The sequence below is a fragment of the Anabas testudineus genome, chromosome 3 (genome assembly GCF_900324465.2).
Source record: "Anabas testudineus chromosome 3, fAnaTes1.2, whole genome shotgun sequence".
Lineage (NCBI taxonomy): Eukaryota > Metazoa > Chordata > Actinopteri > Anabantiformes > Anabantidae > Anabas > Anabas testudineus.
In genome coordinates, this window is record NC_046612.1 from 20270974 (window position 1) to 20295646 (window position 24673).

The 24673-nt window shown below is 42.6% G+C and overlaps 1 protein-coding gene across 1 annotated transcript in view; it reads right to left on the bottom strand.

Moving 5' to 3' along the window:
• Positions 1-994: 994 nt before the first annotated feature.
• fto (FTO alpha-ketoglutarate dependent dioxygenase) overlaps positions 995-24673 on the bottom strand; it is a 111495-nt gene continuing 87816 nt past the window's right edge. The window contains exons 9-11 of the mRNA XM_026378333.1: positions 5437-5577; positions 1999-4941; positions 995-1415 (exon numbers count right to left, since the gene is read on the bottom strand). Coding sequence (XP_026234118.1) covers positions 4935-4941; positions 5437-5577 — 148 coding nt within the window. The 3' untranslated portion in view covers positions 995-1415; positions 1999-4934. The remainder of the gene's footprint in view (positions 1416-1998; positions 4942-5436; positions 5578-24673) is intronic.

Consider the following 24673-nt stretch of genomic DNA (forward strand, 5'->3'; position numbering starts at 1 on the left):
CAGTGTGTATGTGGCGTGGCAGCGAGGCCCTGGGACCAGTGTAGAGACAGGAAAAAGGAGGTAAAATGTTTACCACCCTTTGATTTCTCAAAATTGAAACGATGATGTCCCAATTCAATCTCTCTAATTTCTGTTTTTAGATCAAATAACACGTGTCCAAATGCATAATGTGAAATGTTTGCAAGCTTTACAATAAATTAAGGTGACAATGTTGACAAAGAAGGCCTTTAGTTGGGACTTAACAGAAGACGGAGTGGCCCATTTGATCAGAGATGTACATAAAGAATCAGATAAAGGAGGAGTGAGTGAAGGAAATGGGTCACTTCAAATTGGAAATGAGAAAGGGAGAGCGAAGTCCTGTAGGACAGATGATAACAGGGCTGCTGGTCACTAGAGTCAGGGCTGCGGCAACGACCCACAAACATGCTCCACATTTGATCAAACTGCGGTTTGATCTGTAAGGCCTCTATCCCACAAGACCCGCTCCACACTCACACACACACACACACACGTGCATAAACTATACCCACATATCACACCATACCCTGCAGTCATCAGAGCTGCTCAGCATTAGCATCACTTCACTTGCAGTCTACCGAGTCTAATACTAAGTGAACTGGGGGCAGTGAGCCCGTCAGTCGTGATCAGCCTACTAACAGACAGGACAGATGTTTCGCAGGAGAAGACCCTTCAGATTTTAGAAATCAACTGTAGCTCTAAAGACTCAAGTTTGTTCTGTTTAAGGCCTGTTTAAGACAGGACATTAGGTTATCTAATCCACGCCTAAATAACAATAACACTAAGGCATGACAAACTAACACAACTGCTGAAAGACATGCCTGTTAACAGCTGGTTAAACCTGAAACAGAATCCATATTAAGATATGACGGCACACAGTTTTGTCCTGATTATACTTTTTATAATATATTTTGTGAATTCCATCAAAATGTCTTAAATTCAATAAATAATAATAAATCATAATAATAAAGTAATTATCATATTACATTTTTAAAGTCGGAAAATATTTTAACATTAAACAAAGATGGTATTTTCTTTTTACATTCTAGTTGACCTTTACATCCCTGTGACCTTTAGCGTAATTTACAATCAGAGAGCAGATGTTGCGGCGTTTTTACACTGATGTGAAACTTCTGGGGCTTGCCGTTTATATGATCTGTGGTGCAACTGACAGTTGCAAAACATCGCTGGTGTTGCTTCACATGTAGTCAATCAAGTCAGTGTTTTGTTGGCGCTGAGTGGTGTTTGTCTGTGCTGGTGACAAATGAGTGTGGCCCATCCCACTGCTGACAGCCGCCCCAGAGCTGCGATGCTATCTTCAGCTCTTCAGCCTGCTTCTACAATTACTGCTGCCTCTCTGGCCCCAGGGCCTCCAACACCAGCCTGCACTCAGGAACCTGGCACACACACACACACACACACACACACACACACACACACACACACACACACACACACACACACTCAAATACATTACACACGTCTATTCATTTGTGAAAAAACAGGTTCAGAGACAACTTTACACATGTATTCATTCCTGCAGACTCGGAACACAAAGTAACTTGTTGTACATGCACAGAAGAATTCACTAAGCGCGGCTTTAAAACGAGGACAGTTCATACCAAGTATGACACCTGCGGTGAGGTCAGATTTAATTAGTTCCATTTACAGTATAAAGTCAAAACATCCTTCACTGACATGGGTGTGATCAGTATTCACCACCATAATAATACTTAATTATCTTTTCATAAACTGAACATAATGACATTGGATTAAAATCAGTTTTATGATTTCATTAAATTACACTAGTATCCCAATAATCACTCACACCGAGACAGTTGACTGGGATATGACCCCAAACCGATACCTTTCCTCACAACACACCTGGTTATTTTATCTCTCCCTGCACCTATTGTTGGCCTAATTGAGGGTGGCTTGGCTGGTTGGCTAGCGGCTGACCCCAGTCAGAACAATGCATACCTGTGCCTCTCACCAGTGCTGTGTAATTGTCTCTTCAAGTGAGGCCCTTTTCCAGTCGCCCCCCGAGGGGAGAGCGCTCCACACTCATCCATCACTCAGTCACTCAGCCACTAAAGGAAGTAGTTAACATGGGCGACCTCTGGGATGGCGGTCCACTGTTGGTAGGGGGTGTGGAGCTGAGGTTTTGGAGGGACACACTGAACATTAGCCATCACTTCATCACTGGGAGTGACATCACTCAATCAATCAATCCATCAATCAATCTGTCGTAGAAACTGTTTGCTCTGCTAATCCAACTAGTTCCTTTGAGGTTTAGAGAAAACAGAGACAGAAGCAGCTGGCACAAAAATCAGATGCACATGTCAGTGAAACAGATGCTTGAAACGTTAGTATTGTTCATTGTACAGTATCGAAAGTCAACTATTTGTTCAGCAGGGTTTTGTTTTGTTTCCAGATATCAGTTGAGATATCACCTTGTGTTTAGGTACTCTGGAAGTGGTCTTTGGAGGTAAACGCTGACATCAGCTTGCTAACACATCCACAGTGATAATGCTGACATGATGATGTTTCCCATGGATGGAACATTTAGTACTTATTAACAAGTACAACAAAGGCTTGTATCACTATTAACAGTTTTGTATTTTGGTAATAGCGTTGAGAATTGCATTGTACATTTTTTCACCAGTTGATGGCATTAAATAATGTATGTATATCAAAATTAAAGTCACCAAAGTTACTAGCATTCATCTTCAAGAATGTTTGGACAAAGTTTCATTGCAACTGATCTCATAGAAGACAAGTCCATCGCTGGAATCATGACCAGGAAATTTATATTTAACATTGACATTGACTGACTGTGACCAGTCAGCCATTTCTGGTTGTAGTTCCTTTTCTTTCTGTCTGACAAGGCAAAACATTCTCCCTCTGGGATTAATAAAGTTTTCTGAATTTGAATTGTAAACTGCCCTAATGCAATACACCTGAGCCTCCTGGTAATAACAGTAACCTGCTTCGAATAGCCTACTTGAAATCATGTGTAGACCTACTGTGCATTTAAGCACTTTATGACCTTGGTCTGCCGTCTCTGCCAATTTCCCTGTCTGTGAGCTACACCGCTAAATAAGGGATCGTTCTCTGCTGATGTCCTTTTTATTTTTGGCAGAGGCTAATATAAAACACAGTAACTCACTACCATCCCAGTGGGAAAGAAAGAGACCTATGCTTGCATGCTTAGCTAGGTTTAAGGTAAAAAAACACAAACAAATGTAACATTAAAATTAAATCACAGACCATGTATACAACAACATCCATCAGGAATAAAAAAAATGGCTCTCAAAAAACCAGAGGGATGCAGGTTGTTGGATAAAACACTGTTGTTGTTTTTTATTTACTGCCATTCCTATTGCTTCAGACAGACAAGCTGTGGCGCAGGGAGCACAGAGTGATTCAAACAAGTCAACACTACTGCCAATCTACAAACAAATCTCTCTGACAACAACAAACAACAGAGGCGCAGCAAAAGAAGAAGCAAGAAGAACAGCATTTGGCAACCATTAACATCTTGGAAAAAACTTCAGAAGTAAAAAAAGGAGTGCATTCTGCATTTTTAATAGTAAACAGCATCTCTACTTCATCATGAACTAGATAGAGAAAGAAATCAAACGAGGAGGGCTGCTACACTGCTTTGACGTCGGCCCCCTTTTCCACCCTTTTTAGCTTTTTTGAAAGTGGATTTTGTCAGAAGCGCCGGATCTTCCTCTCACTCTCTCAGATGGCCTGCAGCATTACAGGGGAACGTGGTGCTCTACACACTTTAAGAGTAATTAAAAGCGATTGAACAGCTGTAATTATGAGAAACGGCGGTTGTGTTCCGGGTCATTCTATCAGTGCTGCCTTTCATCAGAGCAGACGCAGAGGGGCCCCGCTGCTAGTCTCTGTTTCTCCGTATGCACATCTTCAAGAACAAACAACTGGCAGGCTGCCTACAGGCTCACACACACTATCACACTCATACACACGTGGCTTCATGTAGACTTGTGGGAGTGTGAGCGTGCAACATGCGCAAACACACAGGCCAACGAGTGATCGCATGTATGTTCGCATGGCTAAATGCACACGTACACACACACACACACACACACACACACACACACACACACACACACACTGTCAGACATCAATATGGCACAAGCACACAATCACACCGTAAGCACCGAACAACACATTCTTCATGTTCTTCATTAGGTGACATTCACAACTTTCTTATCATTGTCTTTCTTTGGTCTCTCCAAGCGCATTACAGCTCATTTCGGGACACAAGCAAAAGGGGGAAACACTATGCACAAGTGAAGAATGCAATACCATGTGAGCAAAGTGAGTTTCTTTTACCATTCTATACTGTATTATAACACTGTGTGACAAATAGAAAGCATATATGTATGTACTGTACTGCGACTACTGAGAATGAGTCAATCCATTGATAAAAGCATGACTGGGTTACATGAAATTAAGTAACATAGTACACTGAAATAATAAATAGTAACACAATGTATGCTAACACTGAAATGCAGGTTCCACTTATGTTTTGTTAGACCATTGTGACACTACTAGCTCGTCGCTAAGCTTGCGTTGTTAGCGTATTACTGAAGCACTAGGCTGGTTCTATTGTGGTGGTCTGGTTTCCTTCCAGCCAAATCCAAACTGAGATGCCAGCGTCAGATGGGGTAGTGGAGGGTGGAGTGTCAGTGTGTGTTTGTGTGTGTGTCTGTGAGTGTGTGTGTGGGAGGGCAGGGGTGCCCCAATCAAAAGGAAAATTGATCTTGGAGGGATAACGACGGAGCTGTCTTCAGTGGTCTGTCCCCTCAGCTGATATGGAGGGCATTCAGAAAAGCTGGTGGGTTTTCCTGTCTTTCTTTTTTACTTCATTTATCTGTAGCTCACATCCTGTTGGAGAAACAAATAAATAAATGATTAAACCTTATGACTGGATATGAATGGTAAGTGACCTAAAATATTTCTAGACTGAGCAAACACAAGCAGTCACGGTATTTCCATTCTCTATTGAACACGGAAACTAAACTTACAAGGTGCCACCTTCTTAATATATATGAGGATATATATTAAGAAGGTGGTTTCCTTATGCATTGGGACAACTTTCCAAATTATGTTGCTCGGTATGCACAACATAAATAAATACTGGCTGCATTTCCAGTTTATTCTCTTCGCACATTAGTCCTAATTAAATCAGTACTTGTGTCTTTGCGTGAGTTGTGAGAATAAATCCATTATGCATTAATTTTATAATAATAATAATAATGAAATTAATTTTAAACCATGGGGAAGTAACAAACGAACAAGTTAACCACCTGTAAATAAATGCATGCTGCCTGCGTCATATGTGTATCTGTGTACATAAACACATTTCCATCTTGGGCCCACCTCCAGAGCAGTGACTCCACTCTGTTGATGATGTCAGCCAGGTCAAAGGGCAACGGCATGCTAGGGTCATCCACACCCCAGAAGGGTCGGTCCACTGGGGCTTCCTCAGGGGGTAAAGTCTGGGCCAGACTCGAGTGGCACCTGAGGCGACAAGTCACAGGAACAAACACACCCATCAACTCCTCCTTCCAATTAAATCAACTGGTAGACGCACATTAGCTTTAGCACGTGTCCTAGGTTGTTGTCAGAACTTTCCACCACTGTTTTTAGTCATTAGATGTTGAGGCTATTGTTTTAATAAGATTTTCTATAGTGAAATGATGTTACTAACACTTTTAAAACTATATTGTTGTTACAACATAAAAATGTGTGTCTGTAATAACTGTAACTACAGAGGGTGTTAAAAAACTCGGGGTACTCCTTTTGATGCCTATGAACAGTAACTAGTGCTTATTGACAACATTGGGAGTGCAGTCGATAGACATAAAATGAAATCTTTCTATCTGGCCCAAGTATTGACTGCTGGGGGCTTTAAAGTGGTCAGTCCCACAAATGTCAAGTTGTTTAGTCAGTGGTGTATGTGTTAACCTGTCCCTAAACACACAATGGGTGTGTTTGACCAGAAGGCAGTCAGCTTGTGTGTTTCCTCTCCTTTTTATGACTCCTAATTATACTGGCCCCAATTACATCCTCCAGGATATGAGAGAGTAAGAGTGTCTGTGTGTACACAAGAAACTATAAAAGATTTGAATTTAATTTGGTTTCTTGCATATATTTAAGTATATTTATGCAGTTTGTAGTTCTCACTTTTGAAATACTTTCAAGGTTTTAAAGCAGTAAAGCTTAGAGTGACTGGTAGAAAATGATTTGTCAGGAAAAGTCTTTCTAAAGCCATAAATGGTTGTAACAGTATCAAGCTGATGAGACACCGTAGAGTGTATCATGATTAATGCACCATTCATTACACACATACAGGCACACACAGCAGGGTGCTTTCACAAGAACATCACTCTCTGTTGTCGCAATCATGACAACACAGTGAGAAATCAAGCCTTTTCTTGTCACCGTATGATTTTTATATGATTAATAATCTGGGGTTAGTTGTAGTTTCCACCATGTTTGGAACCCCCATAGACCTTAGCCACATCCTTTGTCAGACCATTGTAAATATTTACTGCGGTGACTTGGTGTTGCTCTCTGCTGTCATTGTAAATCTGCACTCCCTCTGCTTCTTGACAGATGAGAGTGACCTTTGACCTCGAGGTGCAAGAGGGAGAGGTGGAGGATGGCATTTGTGTGGTGTGTGTGTGTAGCATGTCTGCTTGTGAGTGGTGGCCCAAGAATTTCCTTCTAGAGCCACAAGGCCAGTTATACTCCCCACTCAGTCATTATACCAGTGTCTGTCATACCCCTTTACCCCATCCACATACTAAAAAAACCTCAAACAACTCCCCCTCACACATGACCACCACCACCTTGTGGCCAGCGACTAAAGGAAGATAGAGAGAGCCACAAAAAAGGGTACGGGGGTCGGTTATGGATGAGATGAGGGGATGTTAAAGTTGTCAGGGGACAGCCAGGGGCTGCCACAATTTGTGGTTATATATTTTCACTAGAGCCTCTTAATGTTCAACTGGCTCTCGGCCTAAGTGCTACATTTTGGTACGGTTAGCCCTTTAAAGAGCTGCTGTATTATAGTGGTGAGGAGCAGCATTAACATCCACTGTTCCAATATATCTTCTGCGCTCTGGATCAGGGCCTGATAATAGCATCTGTTAACATGCACTAAGTACCATTATGTAGCACATCACTTCATAAATAATACGATTAGGCGACCTTGAGGCTTTGCGACGAGCCGTGTGTTTAAATGTTCTCATCATTTATTTAGGGTGTGAATTAAAGGAAGTGCCACTTCAGAGAAGGAGGAGGAGGAAAAGGAGGACATGGCTAGCATACATACTGTATCTAGAGAGTGTGCGAGAGAGCGGTGCGAATCAGACAGCACACACTCACACACACTGTGAGGTTCTGCTGACATCAGCTTGAGGACACCATAGGCCAAGGGAACCTAGGCCTTTGATTTGCTCTGATTAAGTATTCATTCAGCAGAGCTATGAGAGAAAACACTCTCCTCTTTTCTCTTGCCCTGACTCATAATGAAAGGCTACATACCGTACAAACTTGACCAAATGCCTCCAGCAGGGCTACTTCATTTATCTGACAAGGGATCTTGCAACATTAGCTTGCAAATAGAGGGCTCCTGGTTTACCAGAGATATAAAAGATATCAAGACTGGAAGACTATCAAAGATAATATAGTAGAGGTAATTCAGCACACACTTTTACACAATCTACCACTGTTCACAGAGTACTGTCCCTTGACTGCTAAAATGGAACCAAACAAAAAGTCAATATCAAGCGAGGTGCCTTAAGCTCTCCAGGGCTCTTGCTAGAATTTCAGTGTAAGCCACAGTAGAGTACAAACAAGGCTCACCAAAAGACGTTCCCATGGTAGAACAGCCCACCTTAAAGTTAAGGTCAAAGACAAAGAGGTGTGTGGGGGGGTGGGGAGGTGGGGCAGAGGAGGGAGAGAATGTGTTTGTGAGTCCAAGCTGTTCCAATGGATTAACCCCAGACAGATATGGGCCTAACTATCCCATCTGGCACTCGGTCAAGAGAGATTGGCAATACAATCACTCATTTCAATTTGCCCTGAAACCTTATAGCTTGCCAGGCCCCCGCTCAAATGGTATGCTAATGTGAAAGGTATCTAGGATTCTATCGCCTCTATTCCACAGAGGCCTTTCCCTTCATGCAGCACAGTGCACTTGAACTGCGGCTGGGGCGGGAGTTCCACGGCCCTCACTGCAATAAGGGCCGGAGCCCCCTTTGCGCTTAAACTAACCACTTTAGCTAAAGTGAGTGTTAATTATAGACAGGCAAAGCAGTCAATAAAAGGTTAATGTAAAAGTCAAAGGATAAATTCCTTTAAGCATTGCATCATTCCACCATCTCTGCGACCAACACACTGCTCACAGGTTTCCTAATCAATACGTTTTACTGTAATGCGCTCCCCATCGATTTCCTTCCCACATGCTCCATGGTCCAGGCCCCATCACTTGGTTAAACAAAGGAAAGGAAGAGAGAGACTGAGAGGTAGGGGAAGGAGAAAGAGAAAGAGAGAAAAACGAGTAAATAAAATGATTAACCTCGGTTTCACTTTGTTGTTTCACTCTCCGTCTCTCTCTGAAAGGCTTGTTCGAAGAGTACAGGGCAGTCCAGTATTATTACTGTCATCACCACCATCCCAACCATCACCAGAATCACCATCATCAGAAAACCACTCAATCTGTGGCTGGTGTGTAATTGTGTAGCAGTACACTCAAGCAGGGGCATACATTAAAAGCCCCTCTGCTCTTAACAGGATGGAAATCCGCCTAATAGACAACATCAGTGCTTCCGACTCATGCAATTACACTGATAAATGCACAATTGTGTCAGGCCAAGTGAAAAAGAACCCAGAGAACATAGATAGGAGATAACACTTATTGCATTATTGCTACAGGAGGTCATTTGTAACCACATGGGACTAGACAGTTTGGACTGTTTGACTCAGGACATCATGTTAGGACAAGGGTGGAGTCACGCTGTACTGAGGAAAAGCTTTTTGGAAAAGATTTACACTGGCTGGGATATCTTGGTGAGGTTTAAATATTTTATGCGTAAGAGTCTTACAAATTACCTCTGCTGGTGCAAAAAAGTGAAAAGTGTGTCCTTTTATAAATGATCATTATTGAGTCCTGTGAGAAAAGCCACAGAATCCGCCTAACAAATTTACAAAACAGTTGATAAAAGATTCATAGTCATAGTACTTGCTTACAACATGAATGTGGGCAGTGCATTGGGAAAGTGTAAGAAAGATGTGCTGCGCCACATTAGCTAAACTAGACAGAAAATTAGATCCTATATAAAGATACAGGGAAGTGGAACATTAATCAATTTTTTCTCGTCAAGTTTGAGCTGTATTGTACGCCTGTGCTGATCAAGGGAAGCGAAAATACCCCGGATCACCTGCTTCCTCATGCTCTGGCTGTGCTTCATCTAACTCTCTAACAATCCTGTGCAGGTGTGAAATTTTATGGTTTTGGCAACCTGAGTGCCCAATAGCTGAGAATGCAATCAAACAAGTCATGAAAAAACAGACATGTGTCTCATAAATCAGCCCGCCCTGAGGGAAAGGCATGCAATCATACATAGAGACGAAAGAAAGAAGTATATTATGCATGTACATTCTGTGTCTATGCAAAGTTGTGTAGGAAACGAGTGATTGAGCACGTATGTCCTGCATTTATATAATGGCTAAGACAGAGGCAGAAAGACAGAAGTTATTAACATGTTTATCTTTCTGCCGTATTGTGCAAGATATTAGTGATGTCATGTAGAGGGCAGTTTAACAGACAGTCTTCAGAACAAGGCCCAACCTGTGAAATGTCAAGCTTTGAATCTCATCCTGCACCACCCAAGCCTAAAAAAGTCCTCCTCTCAGGGCTTTCCTCCGTAGAGCAAGAACAGATCAGATCCCCACCAGCCATCCCAGCTCCCATTATCCCAATCACTGCCACATTCAGCAATAAATGTAAAGCAATGCAGAATGTGAGCCAACCAGGCAGAAAGAGTGGGCAGGGCAGCGTCTTAACCGTTTCCTCAGGATCAATCAAATGCTATTGTGTCTGCAGACAGCTGCTGACTGTACACTTTGTGAGTGAGTGAGCTGGGCAATTGTGGAGAGAGAAACCGAGAGAGATGGAGGCGGCATCATCAAATGCATGACATATGTTCCTTTAATTTTGATTCCCTCTAAGGAGCCCGGGCTAATAAAACTAACATCTGATGCACTCCCTTTTCCTTTAATTAATGGTTGTCGAAACCACACTGAAAGGCATAGGCAACAGAGGGGGTAAGAGACAAAGTGGGTACTCCTTGGTGCTTTCAACAATCCCCCCCACCACCACTACCCTCCACCCCCAGAAACACACACACACACACCTCTCCCGGTCCACGTGCCACCATGACTTTGCTGAGCATGGGTACCTTTGGGTGGGGCAGCTGCTTCCTCAGATGCTGTGAGGTCTCCCTTTGCCAGCTGCAGGCTTGGCTGCTCATTAAACCACATGAAACAAATAAGGCTCATTACTGGCATCACCAGCCAGTTAAGAATGCAGGACTCCTGCAAGTTTTCATCAAGTCCATGAACTGTACACAAAGTTAGTTGGAGTCTATGGCTGAGACAAAGCAGGTTTATTATACCTGCACATCGCCTCCCTGTTTCACATACTGACTGTTTGATGTGGTTTTGCTGGCTGCCCCAGTAGAACAGGGGGAATCAGATGTAACAGAAAAACAGCCTCTAAACAGCCTTAATAATTGGAGGCAATAAAACACTATTGTAGTCTGGCAGCGCAAAGGAAGCAAGCCTCTGAACTATAGCTACTATTCTCAAAAACAGGTGGACGTCCATTAGGTGCTTAACAGCGTAACAAATTACCGTACACCCTGGCCTGCTCCTTCTCCTCCAGGCTATGGGATGGAATGTGGCCTAATGTCAACACAGGCGCAAAATTTACGAGCAGACAACTATTGTTCAAATGCAATCAGGTTCTAATAAAAAAAAAAAAGGCAGGAAAAGGACAAACAGATAGGGCCCTCCTGGCCATTTACCCTTCCGACAAAGGGTAGAGAGACAGATCACCCCCTAAGGCTCTGGATCTGTATATGTTAGTGCGTATATGTCTGAGAAATAGCGAAAGAGTGTGAGCGAGAGAGTGAGAGAGCATGCAGGTGTGTATTTGAAAGAGTAAGAGAGTTTGTGTGTGTGTATGCTCTGGTTGATGGGAGGAATAAGAGTGGATGTGACTTCTGGTCTACTAGCAACTTCTGCCCAGCTAAAGGCTAGTTCTGCAGAAGCAGTATGTCTATGTTACAAAGCAAAAAAAAAAAAAAAGACAGAAAACAAATGTTTACTTTGGGCACCCCAAAGACAACACTGAGCAGGGGTGGCTGCCTAGATCAACACAACAACCCTCTCAATCATCGTCCCAAATGAGCCACACGTGGCCAAATACCAGAGTGAAACATTTTGATATATACAGTGAAAACTAATTAGAGTTGGTTCTGAAGAGACACTGAAGTTTTTCCTGATGACGCCGTTTATTTATAAAGCCCAAGAGAGAAAATGGAGCAATAACAGGTCTTGATGGCGCGGGTAAAGAGGTTATGAGCCTGAGAGTGATTGCACTTTTTCACAGTGTGGTGTTTGAAGGCTGTAAATCTGCTGTTAAGGAATCAGGAAGAGGGTTACTGTGGCATTGGGAGCACTAACTCTTAGTTTTCTAGGGCCAAGGCACGCCATTGCTGTGAAAAGTTGTTATTTTGAGAGTGTTCTTGTAAAACGATCATTTTTAACCATCATCCCTCCCATCCATCGCATGCCCCCTCCCTCCTGGCCAAGTGTCAGTGCCTTGTGGGCATCATTCGAATGGTGCAATAAAGCTGGTGATGGATGAGGCTTGCCTCGACAGCTATATAGCAGAACCATTGGACGACACCTGACCCCAGTCACATGATAAGGTCTATCCAACGTGGGCACAATTCCCACCTGTCTTCAGATGACAATGGCTGGGTCAAGCTGGCCTAGCTAATTATAGTCTATTGTAACTTCAATTGCCTGGTTACAAGTCATCTTTCTAGCTCCAGGGAATGGGGTGTTAAGTTCTGAAGCCATTGTGTAAAGCTAAACTGTGAGATAGAAGCTTTAAACTGTTGCACAACAGATATTGGGTTTCAAAAAACGTGTATATTAAACTTCTTTACTGGAAAAGAAGAGACACTGAATTTGCTGTTGCTTGAAAAACATGAAAAGAGAAAGAAATGAACAGAATATGAAGCTGAAACTGCATACAAAATGTCAACTCTATGTCAACACTGCTTGTCACGATGAGATCACATAATAGGCTCGGCAAACGAGTGATAATAAACACACCCCACTCAGAAAGCCATAAATCTTTGACTCCATGAATTGGACAGGAGCAAGCATAGGTTAAAATTTGACAAGCAACAAAATCCTTGTACAACTGCTATTAAACCAAATAACATTTGACCATATTAATAAAGGAAATAATTACACACAACACAACAACACAAGACTTTCATTTTTGTAATAATGATTCTCAGATATTTTAGTGACTTTTCCTTTAGTGCCACCAGTCAGGCATGTTTTGCACCTTTAGACAAGAAATATCACATGATAAAATATATCAGGCAGATGATTGATGGTGATGATAATTACTGCTGTACTTTGCATGCTTTTGGAATGTAGCTGCTTTCTTTCTCTGTTACCTTCTGAATGAACAAACAAAGGAGTGGCACATAGCAGAAGACGATGTTCACATTCCCACATAGGTAATAACAATAATTCACCAAATCAAACTACCATTAGTTATTTTAATTGTAGTTACAGGATTAATTTACAGTACAGGATTAACCAAATATGAAAATGTCAGACTGGGTGTATAATAACTTACTTTATAAGTCCCACTTTCCTAATCACATTTAATTTTTTTCCAACAAACTGACAAAAATGTCCCCACCTCAGTGAAGCTTCTTATCTGAGCTTGGGTAAAGTTTGCCTACAGTATGAAAGTGTGTGAATGTGTATGCGTCCATGCGTATACATATGTATGCTGTGCGTCCATGCCAAAAGAGAGTTTTCCGCCAGGTGTTTGAACTTCTGCATCACCTGGTGCTCCTGCTGCGTGAACACGAGTTTTGTTTCACCCTATTAAGTAAATAGTGTAATTAAAGGGCTTCAGCATTTAAAACGCTGTGAACAGCCAGCAATTTGTTTGGAAGAGCAGCCAGGCTAGGCCCTGAGGTGCTGCACCAAACAGGATGCAAAAAGTACACAGAGTGAGCCAGGGAACGCAGTATAATGGTGTGTGTGGGTGTGTGTGTGTGAATGAGCACATGCAGTAACTACCTACCTATGCAAATCGGTTGCTGTATGTGTTTTTGAAGGTGTGTGTGTGTGTGTGTAAATCTCTCATTTAAAGTTGTTCTGGGTGTTGACAATAAAGTTATTTGTGGTTTAACAGGTACTCCATAATGTTCTGTTTATAGTGACAATATTAGGACTTAACTGTAATACCAGCATAACTGAGCACTGTGTTTTGTAGAACCCAGCCCTTTGTCTGCAGTGCCACAGGCACTCATATTCATATTAATGTAAGTAAAGTATGGGGTGGTTTTCATTGTTTAGCCAAAAAATAAATCAAAGTAAAAGGTGACACAGGCTTGGCTACCGAAACAGTCACAGAGTTCCACATAATAAAAACTGAAAAATGAAGAATTGAATTTAACCCTGTTAGTTACTTCCTCTATTAATGTTTTTTTTTTCACTCCACAAACATACACACTCTGCACTACCAACCCCAGCAAGGATGATTCTTACTAAATTCTCAGTTGTTACTGCTGATCCAGGGTCAGATGTGGGGAGTAAGAGAGGGATAACCTCTTTCGAAGTCCCATAGAAGCCCAGATGGCTATGCAGAAGCTCTGATCCAAGAACTAGCTTACAACTCAATCACTCTGGCCACATCTCCAAGTCCACAGTTTAACCCCTTCTGATGTCAGCCAAGGTCACAGATGCACACTTGAGAGGCAAAAAGAGCCAGGAGTGAAGTGCTGCCAGAGTCGAAGGAATTAGATCCAGGCTGAGTGGCCCTCATCTGGCTAAGCCTGGTAAGCAGCAAGACTAACAGGCTGAGGCATGGTGGTTTGGGTTTTCAGACGCACACACAAATGATTGCACGCAAATGAAGACACACATAAACAACACACTTACATAGTCATACACACACACACACACACAAACACACACGGAAGGACTCAGAGGGCTACAGATGGTGTGCCCTGGGCATGGTGACTGGGGCTCTGACTGAGCTAGTTTTAGATCCAGTGTGGAAGCTGCCACGATGCACAGGGCTCAGGGGTTGGGGCGAAAGACAAAGAAGAGCAGAAAGTCTGCATAAGGGGAAGAGACGAGCAAGGAGGGGATCTAACTCTTTCCCCACACGGGGGCTCCTAACATTTTAATACAACATCAACATGTCACTGTCCATTCATTCCCTTGCCCTACTGCCTATGTCCTATGTCCATGTGTCTCTACAAATGCAACCACTCACCCACCCCGCAAACACACAAACACTAATGTACAAACACGCAGTTTTGGAGCCAGCGGCCACTTCAGCAGTAATTCCGCCTGACTTCCGCTGTCTGACTGGTAGGAGACAGGGAGGGTGAGGACAACAAGCTGTGAATACGGGAAGAGACAGAAAATCATTGAGAACCTTGCCTTTATGAATCTTTGATGAGAGAGTGGGGGCTGGTGGGGCTTTGCCTCTGGTTAAATCAGAGCATAGCGTGTGTGGTGTGTGTTTGACTGCCAACAGAGGTTGAGATAAACAAGGCCTGGACCAGGCCCAGACAACTGCAAACCCCGCAGTCGGGAACATTTGTCCCCGCAATTAGTCCCTGTCCTCCCTGTTCATGTCGCAGGTAAGTGGTATTGGTTGCTATGAAAACAGCAACAGCCATGAGTGGCTAGATGCCAGGCAAGGGGTGGAAGGTTGAAAAGTACCTGGAGTTTGTTGTGTTCAAGTCAAAGGCATCTTCCATATTTTATTATGCAGCTCCGCAGATTTACCACAAATTAATCAATCAGTCAACCTCTGTATACAAGGTAGACACGGCGACAGAACCCCTTCATGAATAAATGCTACACCCTACAGCACTGCATGTCATTTCATAGCATTTTCACAATATCTACTGCTGTTTCTAGGCATAGAAAACTGCTGTCTTGACATAGTAATTCTTTTGTTGTTTCGACATATGCACCTGCACTTTGGGCACAGATGATGTAACCTCTTTGTTAGCTGTCAAACGGATAAAGAAAAAAAAAATATTGGAATTCATTCTGACTCATATTTTGAGCTGTATTTGCCTTTATGATAAACCGATTTTGGAGTTTCCTTGAAATGTTTAAATTGCATGATCTATTTGTTCTTGTGCAAGACAACAATCAGCTGATCAGCTGTCACTAGGAAATTCTTGAATGTGTTGAGACTCAACGGTTACCATGAACGTGTGTGTGTATGTTCGTCCACTGCTGTGATGCCTCTTAAGACTCTGGCCATTTAAAACTATTGTTATCTTTGAAGATGACTGTTCTATTCAGACAAATTCTGCATGCAACCACAAGTCTGGAATGAATTCGTTTTTTTTATAGCTGGTAATAGCCTCAATTTCTCATCTGACAGAGGACCAGTTTAACATAGACTAACAAGTGTGGCTGTCTGCCTGATAAATTACATAAAAAGTGCTTTAAGAAAAACAAACAATATGACGAGCTGGTATTGTGTTGTCACTGCCGTTCTCTAATTAACAATGATAAAGCATGTTGCAATGTCTTGTACGGACATACAAGCTTGCAATTATAGCGTGGGAAGTTGTATTACACCCACACCCTAGTGGTGTTTCGTCTTTCACTGTTCATTGTTTTACCTTCACACCTGTTCTCATTTCGGACACATGAAAAGCTTCTGATGACTCAGAGGAGGTTGTTTTAATTAAAAATACAAGACATGTTACAACAACCCTCCTTCACATCTCAGAAACCGCTTTTTAATAGATGTCAAACCGGTGCCAATTTTCTTCTCAACATGAGTTGGGTTATGTTACGAAACAAGCAGAGCAGCATAGTAGTTTTATCTCATCTGCCACCTGTGACAGCTCTCAATTCAGTCCTGCAGGAAGCTCGGCTCATGGTAATGTGTCACCAATGAGGCCTTTTGAAGACTCCATTCATCCCATCTGTCAGTAAGCACAGAGGTAATGCTGACTGACTTCCGATCACATACGAACTTGGCAATGAGATGAACTGTCACAAACTGATCAAAAGTTTTGAAAGTTGACTTGGCTTCCATCTACATCTGTCGGCTTCAAACTTTACACTTCACTACACATGTTGATCATATATAAGCAAAGTTGAGGCAAAATTTCAAGCTGCTCTTTGGACTAATCTACCCTAGGCTTGAATTAACACAGAATTTCTGGGATCTGGAGATGAAGGTGAAGGATTGACTGGCACCTAAAGTGTCTTTTCACACAACTTGTAGAACTGCCATAGCTGTGAACTCATGGCTTCCTACAGCCTCAGGAGAAGATAAAGGGGAACTATGCCAGGTTTGGGTTGGGTCATGCACAGGGTGTAAGAGTGAGTCTAACAGTGCCCCCTGATGGTTCATCCATGTTTTGTGCCAGGGACGAAATGTATAGGTAGGGTGAGTGGTGTTGCTAGAAAAAGTAGTGCCACAGAAATAATGTTGTCTAACATCAAATGGAGCATATGTTCAGCCTTTGTCTGAAGGCAAAAGGGAGGTGAAAAAGCAGTACTTAGCAGAATAGCTAACCTGTGGTCTTAGCTGGACAAATCAATAGCTGTGTCTGAGAGCAGAGCAGAGTGTGCTGGGGGGGAGCTAGAGGGGCTACCCCTGGCCTGCTGCCCCCCGGGCCCCTCCTGGGGGGTACCTGCCTGTCTCTTCGGCCGCCGTCTCTTCTGCCTCACTGCTCCCATCCTGTGACTACTTGTCCACACACACACACACACACACACACACACACACACACACACACACACACATGCCATAAAACCAGGCATGCTGTGACATCCTCTAGCAGCATCTATACTCTGAAGTGCAACAGGGATCCACATTGTCTACAATGTTTATATTGCAGGTGCAGATTTGTGAAAGGTATACCAGTGAATTCAAATATGTGGACACACACACAACACACACACAGTCCAGTAGTACATGGACCACAATGTGGACAAGCTACAAATGGCATCCTATTGTAGTGGTCTTTCACACAAGAGGTCACAGGAGGCCTTACCTAATGCACAACAGTACACGTCCCTCCACCTGACCCAAAAGCCCTGGAGAAAACTCGGGCCTTGAGCAGCAGTAAAAGCAGTACTCCCTCAAACAGCAGGAATCCAATGCTGTAAAAATCAGAGACCCTTCCCCTCATCTCCCCTCCAGTGTCTGCTGCCTACTTATTTTGAATCACAGTTAACATCACAGAACAAGAAGTGGAGGGATGGGAGGAGGAGAAACACAAGCTTGCTGCACAATGCACTTGTCTGGCAGCTGCTTGCTCTGACATTTGAGGCCATAGGGACCTTGTTGAAAGAGCAGATGCTCACTGATGTACAGGCACAGGAACATGGCAACTACACAAGTGGCTGAAGCCGAAAAAAATCTGCACAAACATATGACAGAAAGGAGCAAGGGGAAAAAAGCTCAAGATGGCAGACTCACGCTGAGATGTGTTTGAGTGTAGAAGCATGACCGTAAATACGCAGCAGAATGGACGTGACACGGTGACATGCACATAAGTAAAGGAAGACAAATCCAAAGATCCAAACCATGAAATGGGTGTAAAATATTAAAAATAAAATTAGAAGTACCATTATTAAAACGATCCAGTAAATGCTTGCAAGCTAATGAGCAGAAACATATAAAGTATGTGTAAACCACCTAATACTGTGTAACTATACAATGAAACACACTTTATAGAACACTATACTTGTGATACAAAAAAGAAAAGCACAAATGCTATGTGCTGTCTAATATTAGCAACAATCACTGATTAGAATTAACAGGAGAGGACAAAATTCAATGATTGAATTCAGTGCATAGGGCTGGAAGAAATGTGTAGAAGGAGATAGTGGAAAAAAATGAGACACAGCAATGAGGAGTGATGTAAAGATGAGATGGGAGGAAAAACAGATGGAGACAAAAGAGAGAAAGACAAGACACAGAATGCAAAGTGAGAGAGGTACAGAACAGGCAGCATCATGGTGCATCTCCGGCAAAGAGAAATTAGTTTCCGCAGAGGACCGCAGGCGCCGTTATGGAAATGGGTGGCTGGCAGCTTCTTTGGCTGACTGTAAACAGGATCTTGGTAAGGCATATAGCCTCTGGTCAGGCCCACAGAGCCTGGCATCATTGCAGTACTGCGTTGAACTGCTGTACTCCCACGGTCCCTCCTTCTATCTGTCTGGTTCCTTTGCTCCAACCTGCCCAAACTCCACTCGTGAGTAATTTATGAAGCAGTGTGGGGGTGATTGCGGAAGCGGTACGCGCACATCCTGACACCAAATACACGACATGTTCCACATGTCTTCCAACGAAACTACAAAGAGCCCTTTTGTCTCTACAAAGAAAAGAGAAACATTATAAAGTGGTTGAGGCGTTCGGTGTGCTCGCTTCACTTTGTGAACTACTGTGAACCAGGTAGTTAGTAGTACATAGTCCCTGTTAAGAAGTTAAAGCAAATTTGAAGCAACATTTCTGCTAATGGAGAGCTTAAGGCTCAAATTAAACCATTTACTCAAGGAGTATGACATTATTAGGCAGAACTGTCGTGTGGTTATTCCAGGGCACAGGTGTGATACGCTGCCTGTGACTAGAAAAGTATAGTCAGGCCAAAAGTTTAGCCACGAGCTTTAAAAAGCTCAGAACCAGAGTTCTGATAATTATAGGGCGTCAAACAAAATCCCACCATTATTTTGCTATTTCATCTACATCATATCTTATCTCCTACCACATTAACTGTTCATCTTTTCCTTCGTCACATTCAAGATGGGACATTTTGTATGCATGCGAATCAGCCCTGTACGTTCGAGTGTAATTCACAGGAGCAGCCCTCTCTGTTTCCTATTCCTAACAGCTGCAGCTAGCACAATTAGGTCTGCATTATCTTTACCATGCTGCAAAACAAAGTGAAGTAGTGTAATGTGAGGACGTACACAAAAGTAAACAACTTCATCTTGTGTCTGAAATATGTGTCACTGCGATTGTTCAAAGCTGCCCATGGACACAGCCGTGTCGGGCTGAAGGAGCATCTCCTAATTAATGAGAGAGAGAGAGACCGAGAGCGCGAGAGAGTGTCAAAGAGACAGAAACTCTCTCTTCCACAGTTCTCCTTCAAACAAACACTTCCTACGGGACTCCATTGTTTAGACTGAGGCATCATGGGTAGCCTTATTTACAGATTTTAATTGCTCTGGTGATCAGTGGGTAAAACACCCTATCGTAATCACCCCACAATAGAATTGTTACTCTTTCTGACAATTGTAATAAAATGCTCAACAGCGTCCAGGGGAAAACAAGGAGGAAGGAAAGAGAGAAGGGCAGAGAAAAAGAGACACAGTGATACAGATGATGTAAAGCAAACAGGAAAAAGAGAGAAGAAATATAAAAAAAAAAAAGGGGAAAATATTTTGGATGCAAATTTTCTTAGCGAGAGGAACTAATCCAAGCGGGCGGGAAGCAGAGATGAGGATGGGACTGTTGTCCAAGGAAATGATTGCTCTCCCACCTCAAAGTGACAACCATGAGAAGCTCACCGTTCCTGGACCGCCGAAGCGGAACCACAGAAGAGACATGTGCTGCAACCGTCACACAACACATACACATCTACACGCACAGACAGATTGGGAATGAGGAGGTAGGTCACCTACAGGAAGAGATTAGTGTCACCTGGTAGAGGAATGAACACGGCACTGTCAACTGCAGCTGTCCCTGATCTGCGAAGAGGTGGCACAACTAACTTTCATTTACTTTCATATTAGCTTTCAGAGAGGCGGTAAAACACAGTTTATGCTGGTTAAGAGCAGAAGATTCTCAACATCAGAAATTAAAGAGAGACTGTGCAGGGATAAAATCGCTTCATTTTGAATAGATACTGTTTTACATATGATTAATCATAAGGAAAATGAAGCACGTACAGTCTGTAGAGTCAACTGAATACAGTAGCCATGCGAAATTATATGTGTTGCATTTTTATTGTGATGTTATCTAGTTAGTTCATCCATTGAAACAGCACAATTTAGGACTGCATTGTGCAGTAGTATACTATTGCACTGTATTACACTGTGTTAAGAATATTTTGGGAATAAAATCCAACAAAATCCAAGCTAATAACATAAACAACAGTTTACAACAACAGTATAGGAAAGATGAAAATATAAATCTGTGTTTTGTCCTGTGTGGTCAGTTGGTTTCTGCTTTGCTAGGAGTCTAATTCAAAGACTAGCAGCTCTTCTTCTTCTAGTCTGTGGGAAAACATTTTTTTTACTTAAGTGTGTCAAACTCTATCCCATTATTATTCCTGCTGATAAAGGTAATACAAACACCCTGTGCATCAAAGGTCCATGAAAAATTAAACAGCCAATCAGCTGGCAATTATTCTCTTTAATCTCCTGGAGGCAGCCAATGGGGATGTGCCTCCAGTGATGGTGGCCTGGAAGGGATTCATGCCTTCAGTTCAGCACATTTCACAAACCAAACACTTAAATTCCATTATGCTCAGCACAGACTAAAATAAAGTGCGGGCAAACTTTCTAAATTGTTTTACTTTTTCTTATTTGTGAAAATACACCATGTTGAGTGAAAGCCAGATAAGTGAATTGGTCTTTGTCTCTCTAGACTACCGGTCGTTTAAAGACATTTCAACTGGACATGAAGACACCCTGTTTATGTTCCAAGGGAGCTGATCAATGGCTCACTTAAAGCAAAAGAATGTGTTGCCATGGTTGTAAGAATAGTTTATTGTATTGCCATCAGAGCTTTAGACTATTGAATATGAAGTGCTGATCCTGAGTTATCAATGCTCTCTGTTCATTTAATACAAGTTATTGAACACTCTTTATTGTGGATGTAATGAGCACAATAAAACATACCAGCTAAAAAATTGTAGTGATTTCCATCTATCGTTACATGTGAAACATGGAAAGAGGAAACAATCTCCACAGCTTGGCGCTGTGTTTGCTAAATGTAGCCATCTCTGCATCTGAGATGATCTACAAAACATAACGATAGTCCTCCAACTGGACATTTTTTCTGACCATGGCTCGACCCACCAGTTGGATTCCTGTCACTCCTGTCCACACTGTGCTCACAAACACTGACTCCCTCATCGTTCCAATCGATAGGCATGTGGAGCCGCTCGATGCCAATGATTCTCCCCTGATCTTAATTAGAGAAACACATCAGATACAAACGACATCTCGAATCAATCGACAAGTAGAAGGTGAGGCGACTGGGTTTATGTAAAGAGAGAACATTCAGTCCCTGTTTCCACAACATGAATTTAAAAAGTCCTAAATGTTAAATTTTAAGTAACCAGCTTTGACGTCTCGTATGAAACATATACAGACTCAAACCAAGCTTCTCTCTGGATTCCAAATTTGTCAGAAACTTGCACAACACAATTACAAAACAGAGTTCCTAAATGGGCTGATGAAATATAGATGGAGAGAGCTTCTATCCAATCCCTCTCTGACTTATTCACCCTATGTTCTTTCCTTTACTCTTCATCTCAATTTTCCACACCATCTCTTCCTTACTCTGCGATGGTGGATGGATGGATGGTGGTGTAAAGGCAGAAACAGCCTGACAGGCTCCTTAGCCGCATGGCTGAGTGTATAACTAGCAACATTAGTGAACACCTACACCCAAGGAGCCCATCAAAGATAACAGTATTTAGTGTGTCGTCTAGGGAAACACGCACACACACAGAAAGACACACATCTGTGTGCCAAATGCTGGTGTTTATTTTATTGGCACATATGTTCACAATGACACTGGTGCGCTCAAATACGTAAGCATTTGTGTTCACACAACAAAATGTTGCAAAAGCCTACACAAGCACACACACACACACACATCACTAACAGAGTCAATAGTGCTGATTTTCCTTGTCAGCTCCTCGACAGGCACTGGTTTAAAGAGACATCAATCTGTGATGTCAGCACTTACCTAATGAACCCTTTCAGATCGATAGGAAGCACTGGTCCGCTACACAGCCTGCCTCGACTGCCTAGCCTGCTTTTATGTATACTCTTTTGGGGTCCATGCTGGGCCAGGCCGCAATGTGTCCAAGTGCGGGCAGTCATGTGTGCATACAGGGGTATAGATGAAGAAAAACAGTGCACTGATGTACCCATTTATTCTGCATTTACAGAAGAACAGTAAATGCACCTACTCTAATACACCTGTCCAAAGGCTTGTACTAGTGCATAAATGCAATTGCAGAGGATAATTATTTGTGCATTCCTCCTTCTGTCCTACTTAAGATGTTCATACGTAATAATAAGATTCTGTAAGATACAAAGATTGAGTTACATTGTGCATACATTTGTCTATATGCATAGACGTGCGCCACTCTAACACAGCAGAACCTGGCTATCGCTGGAACTGCACTGTCCCTTTATTCTCACAAAATGCACTAGTTTATAGGCTGACTGTTGATGACAATGGCTATGGAGGTGGCAGCAGCGGGAGATGCTGTACAATTAGATTAGTTCCATTTCCTTTGATCGCCCTCAACCCATCCCATCTAGCATGTGACACTTCAAATGCAGGAGCCTTTCTGCACCCCTTAATTGACCAGAATAAACATATTATATTGTGATAAGTGTCGCAATTGTAACAAATTGTACGGCGTGACTGACACAAATCATAGCATTAGCCTTGCCTCTCTTATCGCCGGCCTCCTCGTGCCTTTTCAATAAACAATCTAGTAGACAGAAAGAGAGGGAAAGCAGAGCAGGCGAGAAAGAAAAAGAAAGAAGGAGGGATTGATGGTGGGTCAGGGAAATGGGAAGCGCTGTGGCTGCGATCTAACGTTTACCCACTTAACCATTCAAAAAGTCATCTTCCTCCATCAGCGCCTCACTCAGCGCTGCATGAGAAACATTATCTTTCCACAGGAGCTATCATTCACAGATGGCTTCCCTCTTCTCAGCAGCCTGCCACCATGCATTTCCAACACTGGATATTGTGTGCATGTGTGTGTGTTTGTGTGTCTTTTAGTGTGTATACGTCTAGTATCATGGGCATGTGAATTGTGCAGGTAGTTCAGATGAGAAGGAAAAGAAGAAAGGCAAGAAAACAACAAGATGATACTGTGTGTACGTGTGCATGTGTGGGGATTTTTTTTTTTTTTGTATGTCCATGTTTATTTGTGAGGCTAGGAGGAGGTTTGAAGGGATGAAGAGAACTGCTGGAGGCATGTGGGGGTAGCGGGGAGGGTGACGTGTTAATCAGTGAATCAGCGCCCATCCACTAATGTCTGCCAGTGTAAATAAGGCCCTCATCTCCTGCCGTCACATACGCTGGCTTTCCAGCCCATTAGGTCCGAGCCGGCTGGCTGAGGCGGCCCACCACTCACAGGAGACTCATTTACGTGTCTATAGGCATCTGTGACTGGTGATAGGGAGCCCACGTGAAATTAATGGGAATATGGGTGCTGCCAGCCAGCTCTCCTGCGCCCACACACGCACACATACACACACGTTTTACACACACCAATCACCAGTATGTATGCTTGAATGCATGAACTCACACACCTACATGTGCACACACACACACACATACACACATACTCACACAGGCAGAGGCACAAGCACAGACACATGAAGTGGTTTTTAATGCATGCTGGGTAAACTAACCTTTGCAGTAAAGATTTAGCAGCTTTATTAGTTTAGGAAATGGCTGTAATTAAGGATAATTCATAATGGCTGCTTCTCCCCTCTCTGCGGTATTAAGAGGGGGTTGGCCTAATTCAGCCCACTTGCATTTGTGCACTAAGGCAGTAAAATGGGTGGGGTAGGTTAAATACATGCACATAGTAAATAAGAGGGAGGCCTTTGCAAGGCCTGTATGATCAACAGGCCAGCTCAGGGTTATTGCCTAATGGCCTTTACATCCTATAAACTTTGACATACTGTATTTTTACTGCACATTTATTTAGTTTCTAAAAGTCTCATATTTCATTAGCCATATACCATAAATCTGAATATAAATAATAAATTACACACCTGGAGGTGTATGTTATTTATAGCACATCTGGAGTTTGGGAAACATGTCCAGAGTATGTAAAGACATGTAGAGAGAACAGCAACAGCAATAAAATACAGCTCTTTAGTAATCATAAATGTCATCACAATATGACTCTTTGGTCGATCTCTAAACCTTGAAATGACACGGCACTCCAAGTCCAAAACAATGAGACGGTAATGGCTCAGTGCCAGGTGGCCAGCGAGTCAAGATGGA